This window comes from Sceloporus occidentalis, unplaced genomic scaffold (genome assembly GCF_023333645.1).
Source record: "Sceloporus occidentalis isolate IW3139 unplaced genomic scaffold, rSceOcc1.0.p SCAF_43, whole genome shotgun sequence".
Classification (NCBI taxonomy): domain Eukaryota; kingdom Metazoa; phylum Chordata; class Lepidosauria; order Squamata; family Phrynosomatidae; genus Sceloporus; species Sceloporus occidentalis.
Window position 1 is genome coordinate 1,207,443 of NW_028317023.1, and position 25,988 is coordinate 1,233,430.

Consider the following 25,988-nt stretch of genomic DNA (forward strand, 5'->3'; position numbering starts at 1 on the left):
ATTGTACCGCCATGTAGTAACTTTTTAAATCTTTAATTTTTTTTTTTTCCCCCCCTCTAGGTGGAATGAATGTTGTTGAATGACTTGGTTTTGTCTTGGAACTAATTCCTGGAGTAGCCATTTCGGTAGTCACTGAAGCCACTTGGTGGCTTACTTCCCTTCAAACCCGGGGTTCCTTAGGACTTGTAAACACCCGAAGGTGTCCCTCTTAAAGTTTGTTCATCATGGTGCTGTCACAGAGACAACGAGACGAGCTGTAAGTAACCTTTCTTTTATTCTATTTGTCTGTAATACTGTTGGATTCAGCACCTTTCTTGTGGCTTTTAGGATATTTCTCCTAATGTGCATTGTGTACTAATGTGTATTCCTGTGTGAAATGACAGAAAATTCCAGCTTACTACGCTTGCTCATGAAAAACAAGAGTACAGTGGATACTTTTATTGGATACAATGTGTTTGGGGCAGTAACCTGGTCAACTGGGGCTTTCTTGCCACTTCAGTCAAAGATGTTTCAAAGATTTAGATGAATGTGGTGTCTGAGGTGCATGACATAAATGACTTGGCCAAAAGTATGTGGATGCACATAGAAAGGCATGTAGTTTGCAAGCTTTCCAACAAGTCAGTGTCTGTCCTGCTTGAGCCCCAGGCAACCAAGTTCTGTTTTTGTAGGAGCGGCTGCCCCTTTGCCATGAAGTGGTAGGCCACACAAGTTCACAGACAAGAAAAACTTGCCTGTCATTGACTGCTTCCAAACTGTCTTTGGAGATGTATGTGTAAGAAATTATGACCCTCTTACATGGTTATCCTTTTAGGGAGTGTGTGTCAAACAACAAATACAAGTATATAGAAAAACATATATTGAAATTGGATTAGGCCACTGCTACAGGTTATAAAACATAATATACACAAAACATTTGATAATACAAAAACGAAAGGGATACCTGAGCATTAAAACTATGTGGTTCTTTCAATTTCTCCTTCATTGGGAAATCTCAGCTCACAGGCTTCTCCTGGACATCTTGCGCAGCTTCGTTCCGAGTCTCCAGGTTTTTTTTTTGTTTGTTTTTTTAGACTGACTATTGCAGCCCCTAACTAGTCAGTCATCCCAGAGTCCTTTGTACCTCCCAGTGGTTCATCCAACCCCTCTTTCCAGAGATTTCCTGTATTACCCAGTTATGGAGGAGATAGACATTCCATGTGAAAATACACACATTTATGTGAAAATACTGCATCTTTTGCTTCAGCTCTCTGACCCCCTGGAGAGTATCTCGTCTCTGTTGGAGCCTCTGATTCTATACCCTTTGTAGTGCATTACTTTGCAAATGACCTTGCATTGTAAAACCAAATCTTCCCAAAAGCATATGTTTATCCATTAAATTTAATATCACATATTTTATAGGTGCACAAGGACTGTTAACCCAGAACTTCATAAAATAAGTTGTGTACAATACTAAGAGTTGACTCGCCCTCATTGGGCTATAAAGTAGCTCATACGTGTCATTTGGGCTGCCGGATTGTTAAAAATGATTCACCGCTCTTGGTTTGGAGATTTCCTAATTGCATAATGCAGGGCTCGACAAATCCCAGGTCGCCAATGGCGACAGAGAATTTTATCCTGGCGCCTAGGTGTTTGTCAGCCTGTTACATCCACAAAAAATTGCCCCCGCGTCACCACGCGGGGATGCTGCTGCTTCTGTCTGCCCAGGAGTCTGAGCAGACCAGCACAGCCACTCCGAGCCCGCCCCCCAGCCTGAGATCACTCCTGTCACGGTCAGGACTACTTGCCAAGCCGTGACTGTGTGGAGGGCGTGGGCATGAAGGGGTTAATAGCACCAGGCCTCTGGATTTACTAACTTCACCCCTTAACAAGGCATAAGTTACACCAAATTAACCCCCAAATCCTGCCTGTATCCCCCCAGGTAGTCTGCCACCACTCACGATTTTGATACCGGATTCGTGAGAAATCCGAATTAGAACCTTTATCTCTATATATATATCAACCCACCCCGGGCAACTAACATATATATATATATATATATATATATATATATATATATATATATATATATATATATATATATATATATATATATATATATATATATATATATATATATATCCTGTAAAACTTAATAACAATATGGTAACGTGTTATCCTCTCCTAGGGTTTGTGGATATCGATACTAGAGCCCAAAGACAGACTTGGATTATGAATATTTTAATAACAAAAAGACAAAGATTACACAGTGCCAGAATTACAAAAAACAAGACATACAAAATAAAAATAAAACGGCAAACCGTTCTTAAAAACAATAGGACTTAAACACAGGACCCTCACTCACGAGTTTCTCCAATAAGTAGGCCTGTGGGAACTCCTTAAGTCCAGATGGTTTCTTATGATGTTGTTCTGATCACAGAATATCGTGGAGTTCTGCTTTGAGGTCGCTGCTTTGTCCCTAAATCAGACTTTTGCAAGCAAACGCCCCTCTGACCACATGACTGATTATATGACACCATCCCCAAGAATCGGGTCCCATCTTTGATGTGCCAATAAGTTATGGTGGGGTAAAGGTGATGGAAACCCCCCACTTAAGATAGGAATGGAATTCCTATAACTCAGGGTCCTTATCTGTTAGGCCATGAATCACCACAGGGGTCCTTTGGGAAGATGACACCTCTAGCCAGAACAGATACAGAGGGCATTCACAAAGAAACACATTAAATCAACCTCAGATTAACTCATTGAATGCTTAAACAAAGAAACTAACCACCTCTGCTCGGTTACCCTTCCATGCATCCACTACGTTATATGAGTTAATCATGACAACTCCCACGGCATTTAGGGGTTAATTCCCGTTTTGTAAGGGGCTCTGCTGCTGGTGGTCTACCTGGAAGCCCAGGCAGACAAGCAACAGCAAAAACGAGCCCCCACAAGCCCTTTGATGACTCCTGTAGGCATTGAAGCCTACAGCAGTTATCAAAGAGACTCTTCCCTGCGATGGCTCGTCTATAGACCAGCAATTGCGTCCCAGCAAGGCAGCTTCAGGGACAGGAGGAGATGATTCTTCGGTCTCCACATGTGTGGAGACCAGCCCCAACCCTCCCCTGCTGCCTGATCGCTCCATGAGAGCGACAGTGCAGCGTTAACCCCTTCAATGCCACAATCGTGTATGACACATTCGTGGCATTGCAGGGGTTAACATTTGTCCCCACAAGCTTCTGGGGACTAAATATCAGGCAATGCTGTGCTCCAATGGAACATCAGCATTGAAAGAGTTAAAAATAAATAAATAAAACAAAATAATAAAAAAAAAAACCGGCACTGACCTGACAGTCCAGGGTGCTTCCAGGTCAAATGTTGTGAGTTTAGGAAGTGGGCTGATGATGATCAGATCACTCCTGACCAACTGTTAGTTTTAAAAAAGTCTTGGCTCCTAGCTTTTTTTGCTGGCGCCTAGATTCACAACAAATTTGTCAAGCCCTGGCATAATGCCATTTTTAAAGTGTTAGATGTTGAGTACTGGTCTTGGGCTCTTTGTTGTGGTTTGGCCAGGGCATTGCACAGTAACAATACTTACAATGGTATTTTAGAATTATTTATTTGACTGTTGGGGCGAAGACCCATCCCTGATTCACTGGGAAATTGTGGAATAAACTTGGCTGACATGCACAGCTCTAACCTAAACCACACCAAATATACTGTATTTGCTCGATTATAAGACGACCCTGATTATAAGACGACCCCCCAAATCTGAATATTAATTTAGGGGAAAAAAAGCCCGAATATAAGACGACCCTATAGGAAAAAAGTTTTACCAGTAAATGTTAATTCATGTAAACTATTTTTTTTAATAAAAGCTATGATTGAGAAAAATATTTTGTTTTTATTTCCTTGTATTTTCCAACCTGCCCCCCCCAGTTATGCACATCTTCCCCAAAAATGCCTTATACCCCCTATATGCCACTGTGCCCCATGATATGCCTTTTAACCCTATATGCCACTGTGCCCCATGATGCCTTTTGACCCCCTATGTGCCACTCTGCCTCCAGAAATGCCTTATACCCCTATATGCCACTCTGCCCCATAATATGCCTTTTAACCCTCTAAATGCCAGAGTGGCATATAGGGAGGTTTAAGGCATTTCAGGAGGCAGAGTGGTGTATAGAGCGTTAAGGCATTTCTGGAGGCAGAGTGGCATTAAGGGGGTTAAAAGGCATTTCATAGAACACTCTGCCTCCAGAAATGCCTTATGACCCCCATTTAACACTCCCCTGCCCCCCCCCCCCCCCCCCCCAAAATTTACCGGTGCTTCAGACTCCCCTGTCATGCAGCCGGGGCAGCGTGTAGATGTCTACGCTTACGCTGCAGCCGGAAGGAGGTGTGGCTAGCAGCGGGGGTTGTCTGAGTCCATCGCGCGGACCTTCCCCGGCTGTCAGAGATCAGAGTTCCCGGCACCAGTGACCCACGGCAATGCCATATCTCTCACCTCTGCTTTAGGGATACGTATGTTGGCAACTGGTCGTCTTATTCCATTTATCAGACTGGCCTAAAGAGGTTGGCTTTTGTATCCATAACCATGAAACTATTTTTTCTTTTTATGAATAGATATCATAAAACATTGTTGCCAGAATCCAGCCATTCTAGGATTGCTTTCAGATACAGAAGTTATTTTTATTGCTGCTGAAAGTAAAGTTAGAAGCCATCTAACACGTCTCCTGACACGTGATATGATTGCTGCCTGACTCGGCAAACATTGCAGGACTAATGAGATCCTCTGTGCACATGTGCGGGAAACTCGTATTGATTTAAATGTGATAATGTATTAATATATTCAACTTTAAAGTGCATTCTTCTATAGTGGGCGTGTTGGGGACCCTAGACTGTCTCTTGGCAGAACATACTGTTTCCATCCTATAAAACATGGTCTAGATGACAAGGGTATAATAGTATGCCCTGTGATGTTCAACGCATTGAACATTGGGCTGTATTTTAAAATAAATCTTTTTAAAAATGATGCCACCATGACATATGATGTTCCATCCAGTTTCAAGAGATCCCGGAGGTCTTTTAAAGACCTCAAATAGATCTCCAGTCAAGGTGTTAACTGTGTAAAATGGCTCTGGTTACCCCCACAAACTCGGACGCAGGTTGCAGCTTCGTGGGACACGTTATTCTATATAACGTGGCTTGACAGAATCCATGTGCTTTGTCACAATGGTGACTAGGAATATATTCTGCATGCATAGTTTAACTGTATGGCGGTGGTTTGTGTCCTGCAGCTGGCTTCTCCCAGTAACTGCATTACAGTAGTGGTAGTGTGTAGGAATGGGAAGGTCTGGGGAGAAAAACCCTGACAAAATAGGAAAAGGTTTTTTTTCCCAAGCCGCCTTTTTTTTCTGGAAACTGAAACAAAATAGAGTGTGGAATATCTTCTTTTACAATGATGAATAATTTTTGACATTCAAACTCTATTGCATGAAGACCTTTATGAAAGATGCAATGTGTCCACATCCAGTCCTCCAGATGCTGCAGTTCATTGATTCCAACCCTCATCCATTAGATTTCCAAGTCATTTAAAAAAAAATTAATAGAAGATGGCTGCGGACATATTCTATATAAAAGCTTCTAAATAGGTTAAAGAATGAGCTGGGAGGTGAACTGTACAGACAAGGAAAGCCTCTCACTCCGGCGTCAGATCTGAATCTGTTGATCTTTGATGTTGAAACTGTACAGATAATTTGTAAAGAAGAACCTTCTCTAAGTTTCAGGGGTAGTCTGATATTTCCCCCCATCTAAAGTGAATTTTCCCTGGTTTAGTCTGTGATTGTTAAACCACATCCCTGTGACATTGAGTATGTGAGCGACACGTCTTTCTTCTCTTTGTTTGAATGTCAGCATTTTCCCTGCCCTAGACTTCCACCTCTCCGTGTCACAGAAGCTGCAGGCTTGGGCTTCACTGTCAGGAGGCAGACAACCTCTAACCGACCTTCCTTGTGTAGCTTGGAACAATTTGCGGGGGAATCTGCCTGTAGTATTTCAGCAACGTATACCGTTCCATAGTTACAAATGGGCTTAAGACTCATTTGAACCATTTGTTTCGAGTTGACTGCAGCACCTCTTACGTACCCAAGTGACTGGCTGTCTGGGGCTAAAACCTTCTTTCTTTGGTTCTGGTTTTTAAAATATCTGGAACTGATAATGTGTAAAAATATTTACCGGATGTCTTCTATAATAAGAATATAAAATAAGTCTACTGTCTTAATCACCTTTCCCATACAGGTGGATATAGATTGTTTACTGTATTATAGGAGGTTACTTGTTTTCATTACACATTTTTGTACACTTGTGCTTTGCTGTCATAGTATGTGATAGTATTTTTCGTTTGGGAGGTTGAAATTGAAACCGTGGGTGTGACGTGGAAAGGGAATATTGTGTACAAGGTCACATTTCAGACTATGCATTGTTACCCAGATGGTTTTTTGTATCTTTGGTTATACTTGCACTTAAATGCTTATACTAGCTGAGAGGTCCCTTTAAATTTGCCCAATTCCAATATACAGGGGAAACCGAAAATGACCCCCCCCCCGATCTTTAAAAAAAAAAAAACCCACACTTTTATTAAAAAATAACACACAAAAATTAGATTAAAAAAATCTATAACATTGATATTTATATATGATTAACAGCAATCACACTCCTATCATGCCCAGGCATACCCAGATTTCAGCATGTACTGGCTCACTTGGCATAGGAGTGTGGTTGCTGTTAATCATATATATTAATATTGTTTTTTCTGTCCAATTTTGGTGCGTTACTTACTTTTATTAAGTGTGGTTAACACACCAAAATTGGACAAAAAAAATCATATGTAATTGCTAACAGCAATCACACTCCTATCATGCCCAGGCAGCCAGTACATGCTAGAACCTGGGCATGATAGCAGTGTGATTACAGGCTCCCTATGCCATGCTATCCCCCCACACTTACACATCCATGCTATCACACACGCTCATTTACAAACATTCATATACTCATTCAATCCCTTAATCGTGCATACTTGCTCATATACCCTCCCCCATCCCTTACCTGAACTGCAGATCTCTCACTCACAGACTACTGGAGGGTTCCAGCTGTGATGTGCATTCACGTGACTCCCCTGAGTTCCTGCTTTTCCTGGCCGGTACAAGAGACCCTGCTCGCACACTGTGTGACCAACGCACAAGTAAGCAGCCCAGCCCCTGTGGCCAATTTTGGTCTTCTTTTTTTTTTTTTTTTTTTTCTTTTTTTTTGTTTCAACATTTTGCCGATAATGCCCTTCTCGGCCGAAATACTTCGGCCACCGATATATCGGTGCATCCTTAGCTTTTACTTACACACATGAAACATTAAGGCAATATCTGAAGATATTAACACTGCAGTGAATGTGACACGCAACTTAGTGTATATACAGATGTGTTTGGGTTTTGATCTCCACAATTTCCCAGATTCATTAGATTTCATTTGTAGTCGTACAAAAGGAGTTCCTGTATTGCTGTGATTTGTCCTGAACTGAAACTGATCTGCATAACTAAATGAGAAGCACTGATAGAAGTGTCTTGTTGATTAAGAAAAATAAGCTGTTTGCAGACAATATTACTGGAAAAATGTCCAATAGTGTGGCTCTTGGCTCATTTTGCTGCTTTATTGTGCAGCATTCTTTGCTTCTGTTTGCTCGTAAATTTGATCGCACATTTCTCTATTTTTAATCGGATTTTTACCGTTGGTGACGTTCTGAATGGAATGCCAATTTCCGCTCATTAACCCATTCAGGACAAGGGGTTGTTTCACACCACAGGACCAGAACAGTTGTCTGTTCAACCGTACATTTAAAAGGGGGCAAAATCACAATACTTTTTGCAGAGCTAGAGCCGATGGGAACAAACCCCTCCCCCCCAAAAAATATATTAATTAACTTGATTTGCACACCATTCTGCCTTGATGAATTTTCACCTGTTTCGAAGCAAATATTAAAAATCACTTTTTAAAACATTTTCTTTCCTTGAGTTGTTTCACTAGCACTATTTGGACACTTTCAGGCAGCCATTTTATCAACAAATATGATTTAATTTTGCACATTCAATTTTTTTTTTACACATACACTGCCATATTGAGCATAGTTTTGATGGAATTTTCTTCTTGGGCAAAAAAGGCCATGCCTCACTTGGCATATAACCTGCAGCCGCGATCATGATAATAAAGATACCTCACAAAATATATGTAATAAAAATTTTATTGTAATGATCAATACATTAAATATTTGCCAAATGTATACTGACATTTAATAGATAAATCTGTGAAAGCAATTAATTGGTGTTCAATGAATACATTGAATTATTATTCAATCAAGATAAATTGCTAAATTGTAATGAAAATACGCTTACACACTCCAAAACCATACAGTAACACACACACATGCTATGGTATGCTCACACACCTTAGTCACACATACTAACACCATACAGTAAAATACACTAACACTTCATGCTGACATGCACTAATACCATACATTAACATACACCATACGTTCATACGTGCTAACACCACAATCATACACCTGTACACAGTAGCCAACATAAACACTCAATTGCTCTACCACTACAGTACACACTCCCCCCCCCCCCCCATATACCTCATGCAGACCTGTGTGTGAACTGCCCACCCTGCCTCTCTACCACTGCGGGGTCACCTAACGCAGGCGACCCAACCTAAACACCCCCTGCTTGGATGGGCATGGTACACCAGTTAGCAGTTTTACCTCCAGAATATGTCGAGCCCTTTACTAAAGTCAAGCCCACAGATTAGTACGATTTGGTTCTGTTTTAACAATCCGTGTTGTGCCATCACCTTTCTACATTGTTAGGGCGGTTGCCAAGCTGATTCTTTAATTCTTATTAGAGGCGGTTTAATGTCACACCAACAGTGAATGCTTATTAATGTGCTTTGTAAGTATTTTAATATTCAACCTCTGAATCTGAAAATTACAATTGTTCTCCTCCTCTGCCTGGAGCTGCGCTGATCACTGGAGGGGAGTCGCTCCCATTGAAATAAATGAGACCGTAACGTGTAGGGGTGTGCGGACTTCGTGCCCGTTTCTGTCAGGCAATATGACTTAAATAAGTCTTACCAATTCCACAAGAAGCTTTTATTTTCTGACTGTGACCTGATCTACAGTAAACATGTTAGACTATTACACAAAGCTCTCGAGTTCTGTCCCATTCTTGCCAACTATTTACTCGATGGATTTCTTGTGTGAAATATTTCCATGTTGTGATGGGCTAGGAATTTGTAAATTTAAGGACTAGTCGCAAGCGCGTACTATTCATGCCCCATATACTATACTATATACCTATTATGAAATGTTCTTTCTTTGCTTTCAGAAATCGAGCGATAGCAGACTACCTTCGTTCCGGTGGCTATGAAGAGGCGTACTCTGTTTTTAAGAAGGAGGCAGACCTAGATATGGTAAGTTGTAATTATGTTCTAATCCTCTGAGACATAGCACTCCGCCTCGCAGATATTAGACGCCCGGGTCCTGCAGCAACGTACTCAAAAATAATCGATCAATGTGATCAAATGGAAATATCCCAAGCGGCTTGGTTATTGGCAGCGTTTTGTGTTGTGGTAGTCTGACCATAAGCTGAGCAGGAGGAAATCGTGGATAGAGTGGCAAAGCTGACACTTATTTTCGCCGTGGATGATGTAATCCTGTTGGCATAGGTATAAACTCAAGTGGGCGTTTGTGTTGGGGACAGGCAGTTTAATTATACTTTGTGTATTGCATCCATGAGTCATCTCGTAAAAAAACATGGGGGGTCGTCAGGTCTGGATGTTGAGGTTACAACAAGCTACAAAATACCAAAAAACAAAACCCAGGCCCTACAGGCTTTTTTGTTTGTTTTCATCTTTTTCCTGGGTTTGAGGTTTGGTGCTAGAGGCGATGTTCAGGTGCATGGACTTGGGCATGTGTTTTATGCAGCTTGTTTATCAGGGGGCTCTAACTGCCTGTATTTTGATAACTGTAGCGACTTCCATCTTGGATTTAGTTTCAGCAGATTTGGTTTTGACGTTAACTAAGGATTTTCATAATATATCCCAGAGGCATGGGGGGGACATAAATACTATTCAGCCTGAGATAGTTGTCTTATGTGTTTAGGTCTGTGTTGTGCTGTCTGAAAAGATGTGACATTTTGGGCTACGTGAGGTTTTGTTTATATCAGTAAAGTGGTTCATGCTTGAAATATGGGAGGATGGTATTTTTGCTATTAGGCCAGCGAAATAAATCACTACGGTATGCTCGCTCTTGATTTTCTTGTTTACTGGTTGCTTTTAATAATGTGAGAATTGTGCTTATTTAAGTGAACCTTCAATTTTGTAAACTCCTTTTCTTTTTCTTCTCTACGCAATACCTGTTCTAGCGTTTTTGATCTGCCATGTGACCTGTCAAGACGTTATGAATGTACCTGTTACTGTTTGACATCTGGCTTAACCAAGACGTATACAGCTGCTGCTGTGTGTTACAATTTTTCTTTGAGAGCTTTTATTTTTAATATTAATATATAAATGGTTTCTTGGAGCTTGAATGAGTAAGATCTTCATTTGTTTGTGTGAAATGTCTTTTTAAAAGGACTCTGCTTTGGCTTATGTGAGTATTTGAGCCCCTGCAGCCGCTGTAGGCTCTGCAAGGTGCTGTGTATGGATGTCAGATTAGGAAAGGTTCTCCATGTGTCGATTACGTATAATCTTTTGAATGGTTCTAGTTATGCTAAATCAGGGCTCGATGCCTAGGTGTTTGTCAGCCTGTTAAATCCCCCAAAAATGCCCCCAGGTCGCCACAATCGTGGTGATCGCGGGGACGCTGCTGCTTTCTGCCCAGGTGTCTGGGCAGACCAGCACAGCCACCCCGAGCCAGTGATCACTCCCACGGAGTGATTCTGTAGGCTGAAACCGCGATTGCCTGCTAACAAGCAATTGCGTTTTCAGCTGCCACAGACGGCTTCAGGGAAGGGGGTTGAGTGTTGATTGGCTCCTCACACAACAACACACAACACCCCCCTGCTGCCTGATTGCTCCATGAGAGCGAAAGTGCAGCGCTAACCTCTTCAATGCCACGATCGCGGCATTTTAGGGGTTAATTCCCGTTTTGTACGGGGCTCTGCTGTTGGTGGTCTGCCTGGTAGCCCCCACAAGCCCTTTGACTCCTGTAGGCATTGAAGCCTACAGCAGTTATCAAAGAGACTCTTCCCTGCGATGGCTCGTCTATAGACCAGCAATTGCGTCCCAGCAAGGCAGCTTCAGGGACAGGAGGAGATGATTCTTCGGTCTCCACATGTGTGGAGACCAGCCCCAACCCTCCCCTGCTGCCTGATCGCTCCATGAGAGCGACAGTGCAGCATTAACCCCTTCAATGCCAAAATTGTGTATGACACAATCATGGCATTGCAGGGGTTAACATTTGTCCCCACAAGCTTGTGGGGACTAAATATCAATCAATGCTGTGCTCCAATCCTTGCTCCTAAATTTTTTAGCTGGCGCCTAGATTCACAAATTTGTCAAGCCCTGTGCTAAGTTTATTAAACACGTGAGCAGGGCCGGCCCAACAATGGAGCCGAGTGGGGCAACTGCTCCAGGCGGCACTTTTGAAGGGGCGGCAAAGTGGCTTTTTTTTTTTTTTTTTTTAGCGAAAGAGAGAGAAAGGGGCGCCGAGTGGTTTTCGCTTACCAAGCTGTCAGTAGCCGCTCGGCGCCCCTTTCTCTCGCCTCTGCAGCGAGTCTCCCTGTTCGGTCTCGGTGCCGGCTTGTAATGCTGGGTGCCGGAATATTACCTCATTTCCGGCGCTCAGCATTACAAGCCGGCACCGAGACCGAACAGGGAGACTTGCCGCAGGACTGCTGAAAGGTAAGTACAAGGGGGGGGGGGTAGGGGTAGATAATAGGGAGGGAGAGGAAGGTTAGATAATGGGGGGGGGCGGCAGGGACGGAGGGAGAGGAAGGGTAGATAAGGGGGGGCGGCGGCATTTTAAAATTCACCCCAGGCGGCATTTTGCCTTGGGCATATATTGCTAAAAAAAAACCAAAAAAACTAGAAGACAAAATTACCGTAGTTCATAGTAGTATTACAAGCAATGCCATTTGACCTGTTCAGTACTAAATCATGGAGCATAGTCCACCAAGGTCAACCCTTCTATGTGTCCTTCCTGCGTTTGATCCAAGAGAAGGCAAAACAAACCCCAATAATGCAATTTTTCAAATTTTGTCACTTAGAGGGGGAAATCATGGACTCCAAAAGGCAATCTGATTTCTTCTTGGATCAAGAAGCTCTAAAATATTAATGTTTTATCATCTATAGCCCTATGTGTTCTGCTTTTCAAAGAGAAATAAATATCCAGACCCTGATGGACGGTATCCATTGTATGTGATGGCATCACCTCTTAGCAGGGAATTCCATACCTTTATTGCCCTTGCTGTAATAAACCTTTCCTTTTGTTGTTTGAAGTCTTCGCTCTTGCGGTCATAGGATGACAGTTTGTACGTTTGTGTTATTGCGCAGGTCACTGGGCGGCTCTTTTATTGGCCCTTCACATACTTAGACACTGTTATAATATTCCCTTTTCTATGTATAAAGACGCATTGTGATAACAACCTGCTCCCCGTTCCTTTGTTCTCTGGAAGACTTGTTCAGTTGTGTTTCTCTGGTGGTTCTGGCCGGTTCTTTCACTCTCACCGGAGAACATTTGCCTCTCATTCATTGCATTGTTACGTTTTCAGCCACATTTTTGTAGCGGTATGATCCTACCCCTATGATTTTAAAATCCACTTGTGTTCATCTGTGTAATATTTGATCCCGTACCTATCCAGTTACCAGCGTGTCATGTAGTACAAGGAGTTGAAGGAGCACAATTTGCACAGTATATGCGCTTTTTGCACATGGAATATTCTAATTCTGCATCTACTTTTCTTTCCAGAATGAAGAGCTAGATAAAAAGTATGCTGGTCTCCTTGAAAAGAAATGGACATCTGTTATCAGATTACAAAAAAAGGTAACTCGTCTGTTCGGTGTTTAATATTTCAATTTGGTGAATAGTGGGCTTTTGTCATCTACAAACAAAACATAATTACATTTTAGACTAGTAGCTTTAAGAGGCATAGCCCCACCATGCTTTCTTGTAAACATGGACAGCTTTTTTTTTTTTTTTTTGGGGTGGTGGGCATATTTCATAACTTTTAATGTTTCCACATTGTCTTAAAATTTAAAAAAAAAAAAAAATCTATTTTCAGGTTATGGAATTAGAGTCAAAATTAAATGAAGCAAAAGAAGAGTTCACTTCTGGAGGACCTATAGGGCAGAAGCGAGACCCCAAAGAATGGATACCTCGCCCTCCAGAAAAATATGCTCTTAGTGGCCACAGAAGTCCGGTGAACCGCGTTATTTTCCATCCAGTATTTAGTGTTATGGTCACTGCTTCAGAAGACGCAACAATTAAGGTAAATGTAGCATGTCACTACTTTCTCCCCACAGCTTGCTCCGTGTTTGAATGTTTATTGCCTGTACTTTGTAGTTTTTCCTCTGCATTTTGTTCTATATAGTTTTTATATAGGTGTAATAACACTTTCTCATGAGACATTTCTAACAAATGCTGTATTGTTTTGGACAAGGAGAACAATAAACCCGCAAAATAATGTACACTAAATAGTACGTGCATGATATTTTCAACATACCCTTAGTACCACGTTGGTTTAAATCTCTTAAACCCTGTAGATATCGGTTTATTCCAGGGCTGCATAACGAAGGCCACAAACAGGCCAGGACTTCTTGTCTGAAAATTTGTTGTTTGAGAGAACCCCCCCCCATATATTTTGTTTCACAATAGTGGGTTTCTTATATTACCTCATTGGGGTAGCCAATGGCAGTTTAAGCAAGTGCATCACCTATAGAAGGTTTTTTTTTGGTTTTTTTGTACTTCCTAGGTCAGTTTTTTTTGTTGTTGCTTTGCTTGTATGCAATGTTTGTATACAAATGAATTGCCCATTTATTCTCCTTCTAGTAAGGCTGGTCTGATTAGCTTGACACCTTTAAGAACGGGTTAAGTAAACAGTCTTAGGTTTACTGTTAAGATCTGCTAGTGGAGATTAACTGGAAACCAAAGCAAACACTTTTGAACAATATCTAACATTACTATGTAGAGGTTAAATGATTGTGATTTTATATACTCGGACGTGAGTGTTCTCATTTATAGTCTACAAAGTGTCTACATTTGGTAGGCTAAGAACAGAACAACTAGAAACCACTTCCTGACGCCCAGGGTTTTGCAGGATCAGGGCGTAAAATTGTGAATCTGTCACCCCTTGTTTTCCTGCGGGGGCACAGTGAAGCGGGTGACCACCCTAGGCGCCTCACGGGACCCTCTTCACCGTGCCCCCGCAGGAAAACATAGGGTGGCTGAAGATAGGCAGCAGCGTGGCACATCTGTACGAGGTGTGTGTGTCATGGTTTATGTATGTGTGTATTGTCAGTCTGTGTATATAGTGCGGAAGTCAGTGTGTGTATGTATAGTGGTAGTTTGTGTGTGTAATTGTATGGTACCACATTCACTGTATGTTTGCATAGTGTGTTTATATGTATCGTTTTAGCCATTGTGTGTACGTTGTTGGATAGCGTGTGCACGTGTATAAGAGTATAGCATGTATGGCATTGTGTGTTACTCATGCTAATGCCATACTGTATTAGTGTATGGTGTTAGCATGTGTGTACATGAGTGTAGAATGTTAGTGTGTGTTATTGTAAGGTATTTGTGAGCATAAGACATTAGCACGTGTGCGTCTGTTATTGTATTGTGTTAGTGTGTGTAAGTTTTTAAGAATAATGGTTAGACTTACACGCTTAAGTCTGTTTTGTAAAATACTCCTTGTCATGAAGGCGTCAACTACATTACCATGCAAAGTGGTGCAGCACTGAAGAAAGGTGGTTCATGTTGTGTTGCCCCCTATAAACGTCCTTTAACTGCAGATCAGGGGGTAGTATATGAAAATAAAACATGATTGGGGAAGAAAAAAAGATCCAAACCAAATTTGTCGACCCCTGGTTTACTGATAGGGTTGTAAATAAGCGAGAGCCGCTCGTCAGAAGTAGCAGAATTAATAGGGAATTTAAACGTGTGGTTATAGGGCAAGTTAGTGTAACTTGGTGAATTTTGCCTGAGAATGAAGCCTTTTGCTCCACTTTGCACTCTGGACACTCCAATCCACCAGTAATCGTAAATAGTCATCTTGCTCTTGGTAGCAAATCATCTGCATGCTTGGTGTCAGCCTTGAGAAAAGCCTTTGTTTCTCTTAGTAACGATTGGTTTGGCGGTCTGAAATTTGCTTGCAGCTAATCATTAGGAATGGTTAAAGGTGGTGACAAGCGATTATTAAAGGACGTCTGAATTGTCTGTCAGATTGCTGACTTGGCAGTTTCCTCTTTCGCTGTCGTGATTTTTTTTTTTATGCATGCCTGACAAAGTACCTTTACAACTAGTACTCCGTGCCTAATATCAAACATGCTAGATGCCGTCACAAGCTCTTGCCACATGAAAGGGGGCATGTATTTCTTCTTATATTGGTGATTAGGAGGGTGTTTGTTCACTTAACGTAGCTTAATTGCTTACCTTGCCCCCCCCATCCCGAGTGTCCTCCATGCCTCCTCTTCTAAGAACTCCCAATGCAAAAGCGACTCCCAGGAAATTGGCTTCTGCACTAAATCTGCTCGCTAATCCCGGGGGAGAAACACAAATGGGCTTTGTCTTTATAGTAATTCTAATTGTCTCCATTTGTTCGGGTCACTTGTTTTAGTTCAGTTGCAATAGGATTGCAATAATTAGCTTCCCCCTGTAGACAATGTGGACGGTATACCTAATATCATTTTGTTCTTTGTGCTGTCGTAGTGGCCTTTTTATAGAAAATGTAATACTTGCACACCTTGTTTTTTGTGCAGGTTGTTTTATCTGCAGGAACATATAGGCGGGGGGGGGCAAAATTAATGCAAAGAGAAGTACTGTGCTTTTCAGCCATCTCCCTCACTGTATAAACAGCTGTCATGGAAGCCTCTGATTTATATTAGATGGTGTCCATGGACGGCTAGCCTTGAAAATCCAGCTTTGTGATCGTTCTCACTGTTGGCTGCTTACTCTAAGCGTCATGTGAGTTCCCCACCACACAGACTACTCTGTTTTCTCCAAAGAGCAGTAAATGTTCCCGTTGTCATAAACTTTTGCCTTTGGGACTAACAGGATTTTGAAATTCCCTACTATTGTAAATATATTCTATTCAATAATAACCCTTTTTTGCTTAGAAATTGTGCTTTATTGGTTCATCTTTAGCTGAATTTCATTACATTTTATCTCTGAACAAAAATGTTTACACAGCTACACATTGGGGAAAACAGCCATGATTCCAAAAATGATACTCTCTGAAGCAGGCTACATGAATATTATTCATCACTCTTGTATTCAAATAGCTTTTAAAGCAGATCTAGCACTTTGTGAATGCAACATGATATAGTTCTGTATTCTGAATGAATGAAATGTTTCAATATCTAAATAACCTTTATATACCTATTTAAATCAACTGATGTTTGTTACTCGTGTGTAAATTGTAGGTTAATTTGACTTGCCTCAAATATTTTAATTTTTTAGCTTTTGAGTTGGTACATTTTTCTTGTCTAAATAAACCGTACATTGAGCCAGTAAGACATATATGAATGAATAAAGAACTTCAAAATCAGATCTAGAATGTTTAAATGTGAGTTTATTAGTATCATATTTCAATTTCATTTTTTACCATATTTTTTCTTGTTTCCAGGCAGCTTTATAAAAAAACATATTTTTTTATATAGTGATTGGGTGTGTGTGTGTGTATGTATGTGTATGTGTATGTGTGTATGTATATATATATATATATATATATATATTTTTTTTGTGTGTGTGTGTGTAGGACCTGTTTCCAAATTCTTGACTTTTTCTTTTTATCTTGTGTGTGTGCGTCTCTGGTTTAGGGTATATTGTCTGTTATTTTTAGAAGTTCAGCCATCTTCAATATTTATTTAAAATATAAAAAGGACCTCTACATTCTATGTAGTAAACGCTAACACTTTGTCCACCAAGCTCGGTGGTATTCTGAAACACACACCCTTTGTCTTGTTGGGTACATAATTATTCTCTGAAGTGCCAGACTATCCTGCAGAGTGCAAATGGAAGCCCACGCAGTCTGCCGCTCCTTACTCTGACGCTAACCAATTCTTCGTCTCTCCATGTTAGGTGTGGGACTACGAGACGGGAGACTTTGAACGTACACTCAAGGGCCACACAGACTCTGTGCAAGATATCTCTTTTGACCATTCTGGCAAGCTCCTGGCATCCTGCTCAGCCGACATGACTATCAAGCTATGGGATTTCCAAGGATTTGAATGCATCAGAACAATGCATGGTAAAACTGCAAACACGGTTTGATATCAGTCGGGTGTTTATACACCTGGCACAGCTAGACGCGCAGCACTGTTATGTATTTCATACTTCTCTGCCTATAAAAATGCTTGTTGGAAAGCTAGATTTTTCCTTTTTTTATGTGGACATCCTACTGTTTGTACAAAGGTTTGTGGACAGTTTATTTTACGTACGTGTGTGTATATACACCATTTTTCATATAAAAATAATGAATAATTATTCATAATAAGTGAATAATAGAGATGCTCGTTTTTTGTCGACAAGGTGGTTGCTTTTCCAAAGCACATTGCACCCAGAATCTTTGTAAAGATGTTTGTGATCGTGCACCTTTTGTGTGTATAAATATACATACTGTGCTCTGCAAAAGTTTTAGGCAGGTGTGAAATAATGCTTTAGACATGCTAATAGTTTATCATTTAACAAAATGCAAAGTGAGTGAACAAAAGAAAAATCTGAATCAATATTTAGTGCGACCCACCCTTTGCCTTTAATAAAACATAAATTTTCCAACATACACTTGCACAAAGTCAGGGATTTTGTAGGCATGTAGTTGGGTGTATGATTAAACAGTTATACGGGCGACAATGATCCTCGAGTTAATATGTAGGTCGAATCACAATTGTGAGGTTGAAACAACAACCAAAGTGAGGTTGAAACAACAACCAAAGTGAGGTTGCTGCATACAGTTTAATGTCAAGTCATATACCATGGCAAGAAAAAACACAGCAAAAAGACACAAAGTAGTTATACTACCTCAGCCAAGTCTCTACCAGGCAGACATTTCAAGGAAGACAGGGGCTTCCACATGTTCTTTTCAAGAAAAGTACAATGTTGAGGACACTGTTGAGGTCAGCCAAGGAAACTTGCAGCAGATGAAAGACACATCATGCTTGCTTTTCTTCACAAACATAAAATATCCAGTAGTGCCATCAGGTCAGCGTTGGCAGAAAATAGTGGGACTCTGGTACACCTATGAACTGTCCAGAGAAGTCTGGTCAGAAGTGGTCTTCGTGGAAGACTTGTGTCCAAAAAGCCATAGCCTTGTTTCCACGTCAGAGGTAACTAACTCACTTGGCCCCTCACCAAAGGGCTGGAGAGCGGCACGAGAATGAAGCATGGTGGAGGTTCTGTGCCAGTTAGGGGCTGAAAAGCGCAGGTACATACTTATCCATCATGCAATACCATCTGGAGCCATCTGTTTGGCTAATTGTTTGTGCTGATTGTTATGCTGTGGAATACATTTGGGGCCAAAGTCATTGAACTAATTTTGGTGTGAAGCAGAACAAGGAGTCTTGAAAGTGATGGTATGGCCCCCACAGAACCCTGATCTCAACATTATCGAGTCTGTCTGGGATCACGTGTAGAGAGGAGCAGCTTACTCTACCTAAAGCCACAGAAGAACGTGTGGTTAATTCTCCAAGATCTTTGGAACAACCTCCCTGCCGAGTTCCTTAAACTGTGTGTAAGTGTACCTAGAAGAATCCATGCTGTTTGAAGGCAAAGGGTGGTCCACCAAATATTGAATTGATTTATATTTTTCTTCCCTCACTTGGCGTTTTTTTTCGTGTATGTATATCTTAATTCGTTCAATGTATTTCTTGTACTATCTGTTTTTCAGGATATGTAATTGTGATCTTTGTGTATGAAAAGCAGACTTTGTTCCATTTGTAAGTGTAGTGTGACCTCTAGTGGCTAAACCAGCCCTTTCCTCAATGTTCTTTCAAGCAGGACAAGTTACTTAGATAAAAATAATACATAGATCTTTCTGAATAAAGCTCTAATCGAAATGTGACTTAAACAATATTTAGAATTTTTTTTTTTGTTTTCTTTCCAAGGCCACGATCACAATGTTTCTTCAGTAGCAATTATGCCCAATGGAGATCATATAGTATCTGCCTCAAGGGATAAAACCATTAAGATGTGGGATGTACAAACTGGGTAAGAATCCTGGCATCTTATTATCATTGTTGTGGTTTTTCTTTCTTTTCTTTTTTTTAATTTAGAAATCTAGGAAGGTTAGTTTTTCCCCACATTCTACCCAATAGTAGTATTCATTACAATGATGAAATAGCCTAATATGGAAAAATGAATCACAGAAATGCACTTCCAAATAATCCCTGGCACAGAGTGACCTTTTGTGCGCTGTTATTGAGACCTCTCTCAATTATGATGCAAACGAATCCTTCCCTGTTATAATATATATTGTATATTGCCACTCTCACAAACCTATCGTATGTTCACCAGCAACTTGGTAGAACCATATTTGTTTGTGGTATAGACCATTGAATCTCACTGTTATTGTTTTTGTGCTTTTCCCTCAAGTTTCCAATTTGGTGTTTTTATCTTATTCCTAAGCGTATTATATTGTTACAACTAAAAATGACTTGCATAATCTTCAAAATGTTTACAATGCTCAGCTTTCATGCTAGTTACACATGTTCTGTTTCTGAAAGTCAATAACATCGGTATTAATCTAATATATACAGTAATTGCCATGGTTTCTAGCAGCTTTGTACAGGATGTCATGTTTTAATGTATAACTGTACTTTTTTTTTTTTTTTATTCATGTCCAGGTATTCTGTGAAGACTTTCACAGGGCACAGAGAATGGGTTCGCATGGTGAGGCCAAACCAAGATGGTACCTTGATTGCCAGCTGTTCTAATGACCAAACTGTCAGAGTTTGGGTGGTAGCAACAAAGGAATGTAAAGCAGAGCTTAGAGAGCATGAACATGTGGTAGAATGTATCTCCTGGGCCCCAGAAAGCTCCTATTCTACCATCTTGGATGCTACAGGATCTGAGGTATACCTATAGCTTGTGCTATTTGTAAAAGCACATAAATGTTAATGTATATTGCATTATTAGATTGTTATACGTTATACTTTATTGCCAACTGTATGTGATATATTTGAGTATTTGTTTTAATACAACACATTTATTAATTAAAAGTTTTAGGGGTTTGTCATGTCAAATAATGTTCTTTATGTGCTTTATGTTCTTTCTCCTTCAGACTAAGAAAAGTGGCAAGGCTGGACCATTTTTGCTGTCTGGGTCAAGAGATAAGACTATTAAGATGTGGGATATTAGCACAGGCATGTGCCTAATGACACTTGTAAGTGAATCGGCCTGTGCATTAACAGGTTATAGTCTCGGTATCAGATTTAGTTTGTGCGGTGTTCATTAAAGACATTTTTGTGGCAGTAGGTATAAAACCTTAACATTACAAAGTATTGAGTCCCCTGTTCTGCATTGGTAGTGATCCAGTAATTCCCTCTCTGTGAATCTTGTTTCCATTTAAAGGAGTTGATATTCATTTTTATGCCCCTTACATTTTTCATTACGTTTTTTTTTTTACACATTTTTAATTTGTCTATCTTGTCCATTTTAAAGAGGCCATATATAAGCATTTGCAGTTTTAGACCTTGTGTATGCCAATGGATTATTCTGGGTTTTTTTTTTTTTGTTTTGTTTTTTCTTTTTAACTCATAGCAACAAGCTTCTCTTTAAGAGTTAGCGTACATCGGCTCTTCTCCAGGAAGTAGAAACATTCTAACACGGTTTTCTTCTCCTTCGTGTCCAATGACATAAGTCATGACAATATGTCCCTAGTGCACTGATGGTATACCTTGTATGTCAGGGATTTTACTTAGGTCAAACAATGCAATTACATTTTTGGTGTTACCCATACAATCGTGTCTGTAACCAATTTGCACTTGTTTTTGTCAATTGATTTGAATGTTTGAAAATAACCTTGTTCCTCCCTTTTTTCTTTTTCTTTCTGTGTGTTCCTTGGCTTCTGTATTACAAGGTTGGCCATGATAACTGGGTACGTGGCATTCTGTTTCACCCAGGAGGAAAGTTTATATTGAGCTGTGCCGACGATAAGACCCTCCGTATTTGGGACTACAAGAACAAACGCTGCATGAAAACCCTAAATGCGCACGATCACTTTGTTACCTCGTTGGGTAAGAACACGTTTTAATCGATACACCTCACTCCCATGGCTTCATTTTTTTATTATTAAAATATCCAATACTGCTGCAACTTTGTTTTACCCATTGATTCTAGAATTCCTTGTTAAGTGCTCAGTCACAAAAACATTGTCAGCGTTGACCCTGAGCAGTGGTTGGTAATTTCAAGTAATTAGTAAATGAAGTTCAGTTTAAATTAATGATCTAAATCTATGCCGATCCTTGTTAATTTAGTTTTGGTATTTATTGTTTTATATAGTGCCTTCATATTACGCATCACTGTACAACGGACATAACTAGTAGCGCATAACGTAGCAATTGGACAGAAACGACAGTTAATGAGGGACCTGCTCAAACAAGCTTATAATCTAGTAAAATGCTATAACTCAAAACCCAATGAGATCCTTGAAAAAAAAAAAACCAAACGTTGCATTTGTCAAACCAAAGATTTTAGCAGTTGCAAACTTGTTAAACCATAGATTTTACTAATTGGTAAATGAATACTTATAGTTAGGATTAATCTAATATGTAACAGCATTGTTATACTTTTAAACCCTTTTACTTTGATACAACAATCCTTCCCCCACATATGTACTTTGAATTCATATTTTCCACTTACATATTCTTAAGAAATAAAATCTTAGTAGAATTAAATAAACCACTTGAAAGTTATTAACTGGACTGCTTGCTAACAACGTAACAATTTTAGGTGTCTTGGGTTTTCATCAGCTAAGATTTATTCATCCCTCACGTGAAGCCCAGACAGGTCTCAATAGTCCATTTAAATAACCATAAGTTTAAGTGAACAGTCATACCTTACCGGAATAAAACATACCCACCTGTAAATATGTTTTTTGTTAACCATATTAGGATGAACAATATTACCGATTCAGTAATAAAATTAAATACTTTCCATACTGTTACAAATTAATGGAACAAACTTAAATATGTAAGTAGTCCCCCACTCTAGCACAATATCAGACAGCTCTTATTATCCCTTCATACAACACTGAAGGTATTCCCCACTCCCGTACACAGCACCAGGCCTGGACTGGGACAAAAAATAGTCCCGGGCATTTAAGACTGAGCAGCCCATTTTTATTTATTTATTTATTTATTGTTAAAGCCCACCCTTCATGTACCATCTTTGCATTTCCCCAAATCACTTAAACATTCATGATAGACACAAACACTTACTCATTCACACAAATCATTAACACATATTCATTAATGCAGTCTCGCAATTCATCCACACATGAATTCATTCTCATACGCATTCACGCAATTCATCCACACATTTATTCATTCATTCTTGTACGCATTCACACTACCCCCTCTCCCCATCCCCTTCTTATCTGCCCCTTCTATGTTCCCCCTTATCACTATGTACCCCCTCTCGCTATCTATCCCCTCTCCCCCCTCTCACTGCACCCCCCTCCCTTAGCCTACTTACCTTGTTGCTGGAGTAAGCAGCAACTGCGCCGGTCCCGCCACTCTAGGGGGCCGGGCAGCCCCCACCAGGGCCGGCCTTAGGGGTGCGTGGCCGCACAGGGCTTAAATTAAAACATCGGGGTTTTCATAACTTTATTTAACATCCTCCATGTTAAAGTTAAACAAACTTTATTTAACATGAAGGATGTTAAATAAAGTAAACAACAAACCCCCCCGATGTTTTAATTTAAGCCCTGTGCGGCTGCGCACCCCTAAAGCCGGCCCTGGTGGGGGCTGCCCGGCCCCCTAGAGTGGCAGACCCGGTCGCAGTTGCTGCGGGCTTAAGGGGCAGGTGCCCCTTATGCCCTGCGTTAATGTGGCCGCATAGGCCGAGTCAGTCCGTTCCTGACTGAGCCTATTTTAAGGTAGGGGCCTGGAGCTGTAGCTCCATCAGCCCCTACGTCAATCCGGCCCACCAGGAAAATGCCCGTTGTGCCCGATGGCCAGTCCGGGCCTGCACCATCTAGAAGCACCTCTATGGGCCGTGCACAACGTGATCCTGCAGCCCCTCTCGGTTATGCCAGGCAGGGAATACAGAGAAGGTATCCATTTGCTTTAAGCTGTGACTGACAGTTCCCACACAGACAACACGTATACATGTATAGAGATAATACAAAGCCTTGGTCTGTTTCTCCCTGCTCCATGCTCTTCCTTGGCACAGGCTTATCTCTGTTATCTCCGGAATACCAATTTATACTCAACTAAGAACTGGGAGACTTGGCAATCAATGGGGCTTCCTGGTTCATTCTGTAACTTTTAGACCCTTTACAGCTATACGGTAAATTTCAGCACAATTTATTAAAAAAAAAAAAAAAAAAAAACACCCGACGTGTAGATTCTCATCGTGGTATGAGCCAATGCTATAGTGCAACCAAAAAAAGTCTTACACCCAATAGATTACACTAATTTTATGTGTTAATCCAAGGAATCAGTTCAAGTACTGACTGTGTTGTGTTTAAATTTCACAGATTTCCACAAGACTGCACCTTTCGTGGTCACTGGAAGCGTAGATCAAACAGTAAAAGTGTGGGAGTGCCGTTGATTTGAAGTCACCTTGGGTTCCTTCGCCTATTCCCTTTCCTCTGGATGCACTCAGATACCATGGTTACCCATTCAGCTCTGTTAAATACCTATTGTCCTTTCATGTAAATTATTCTGGATGTAGATTGAGCTTATTAAATGTTACACAAAAAGTATTCATGCATGGTGAATCCAAATTGTATACTGTAAATTTACATACGTTGTCTAGAAGTACCATAGGTTTAAGAATATGGGCAGGCATTGGTCACATCAGACCTAAGAGACAAGAACTGGGTAATTCTGGGGTGTCGGAGAAGCGGACTGTCACTCGCTCTAGCTGCAGGATCGTGCCTGTCATTATTTTTGTCTTCAGTCGTGGTTTCCTAGATCCGTGGGCTCACTTCAGAAGCACATGTTTGTAGGGCTTTTTGAAAAGTAATGTGTATCTGCTTCACTATCTCAGTGGGCTTTAAAATCTCACCCTTCGCATTGAAGTGTCCATGGAGTTTGAGAATGTTGTGATGCGGCAGCACTTGTCTTTTTATGTAAGAATTGATTACTGCAAAACATAGCACTAACTATTTAGTCGTTCCGGTATTAAACACCCAACACTTGTTTCTTTTTTTAAGGATTTGGCTCTCTTTCGATTTGATTAGTATCTGATGATCACCACCTGGGGTACTTTCCGGGGCATTACACGCTCAATGGCCTTTAAGGGAATGATTGTTGGATGGTAACCAAAGATTTGTCATCAAAGTGAAAAAAAAAAAAAATGAATTATGCAACAGATTTGTCACAGGATTACAGTAGTTACCTCCGTAAATGTTTGGACTTTATTACAGTCACTTTGCATGCATAAAACCTTGTCATCTTTGCGTCTTCATTTATCACTTCAAACAGACATTGTGTCTCAGGGTTAGCTACCATCATGCCTTTTCCTCTAGATGCTCTAGAGAATCCTAGGGCTTTGGCAGTCATGTATTTAATAAAATAAAGGAATTAATCACAACAGGCCATGTACATCTCTCGTCATCAATTTTGTGGGTGCCAGAGTTGTGCGTAACTCTTTACAGTTCAACACTTTGCCTTTCCCCATGGCCCTGGAGGGGTTAATGCTTCTGGGTTGTAAGGACACAAATTAGTAGTATCTATGTAAACCTGTTTGCCTTCTGATGTTCTAAAATATTTCACCTTTTTATTCTAATGGACACTTTTACCTCTATTTAGTTGACAATTCAGTACAAGACCACTCTTGCTCAATGCCACTGCAGTTTATTTCTTCTCCCTCCAGTATTTAACTACAGTAGTTTGTTAAATGTTTGTCCGGTTTCTCAGTCTGTGTTCTTGTCATTAATTAAAAAGAGGGGCTTGATGAATTTTTGTTTTTGTCTGCAATCTTTCACAGCTACTTTCCTAATTTCGCTTAGGACAAAAAGCATATGGCTGCTGCAACTCCGCACAACTCCAGACTTCGAGGGCCACAATTTTGGATATCCAGGCTTCAGCACAGAGAATTAAAGGAAAAAAACAAAACACCTACTTGTTTTCCACAAAGAATTCCTGGCTTATTCCCTACCCTCGGAGGCCTGGATTTGGGGGAAACCCTTGCTTTTAAGCAGCCATATGCTCTAGTGATCTATGACTGACAAACCACCATTCGCACCACTAGATCATGCAGGTTGGTTTGCTGGGCTTTATGTGGGTTGGCTATCAAGCAGGCCTTTGCTGCAGCTGTATTAACACTAATCCTGAAATGCCCCCGAGCCCGTGGGTAAAAAAGAAATGGCAGCATATATAGCCGGGGTACAATTCGCAGAGAAATTCCTATTAAGTCGGTCTACATTCACAACGTGTGATAGTGGGGCTTAAAGGCAGTGGCTGGCATCTAGCACGCTCGTGCGAAATTATTGGGATTTAATGCCAGCTTATTTGGGGCAGCCTGGAACACATTACATTAGTTTCATCACACATTCCCCTGCTTTTGGATTCTT

General features: G+C 40.7%; 1 protein-coding gene across 1 annotated transcript; it reads left to right on the forward strand.

Moving 5' to 3' along the window:
- Nucleotides 1-224: 224 nt before the first annotated feature.
- LOC149289661 (lissencephaly-1 homolog) lies at nt 225-24,019 on the forward strand. The gene is made up of 10 exons (XM_089490304.1): nt 225-256; nt 9,417-9,501; nt 13,001-13,075; nt 13,314-13,520; nt 17,330-17,498; nt 19,351-19,453; nt 20,089-20,317; nt 20,526-20,627; nt 21,324-21,480; nt 23,946-24,019. Exons 1-10 carry the CDS (start codon nt 225-227, stop codon nt 24,017-24,019), a joined length of 1,233 nt encoding a protein of 410 aa, XP_089346430.1.
- The last annotated feature ends 1,969 nt before the right edge of the window (nt 24,020-25,988 follow it).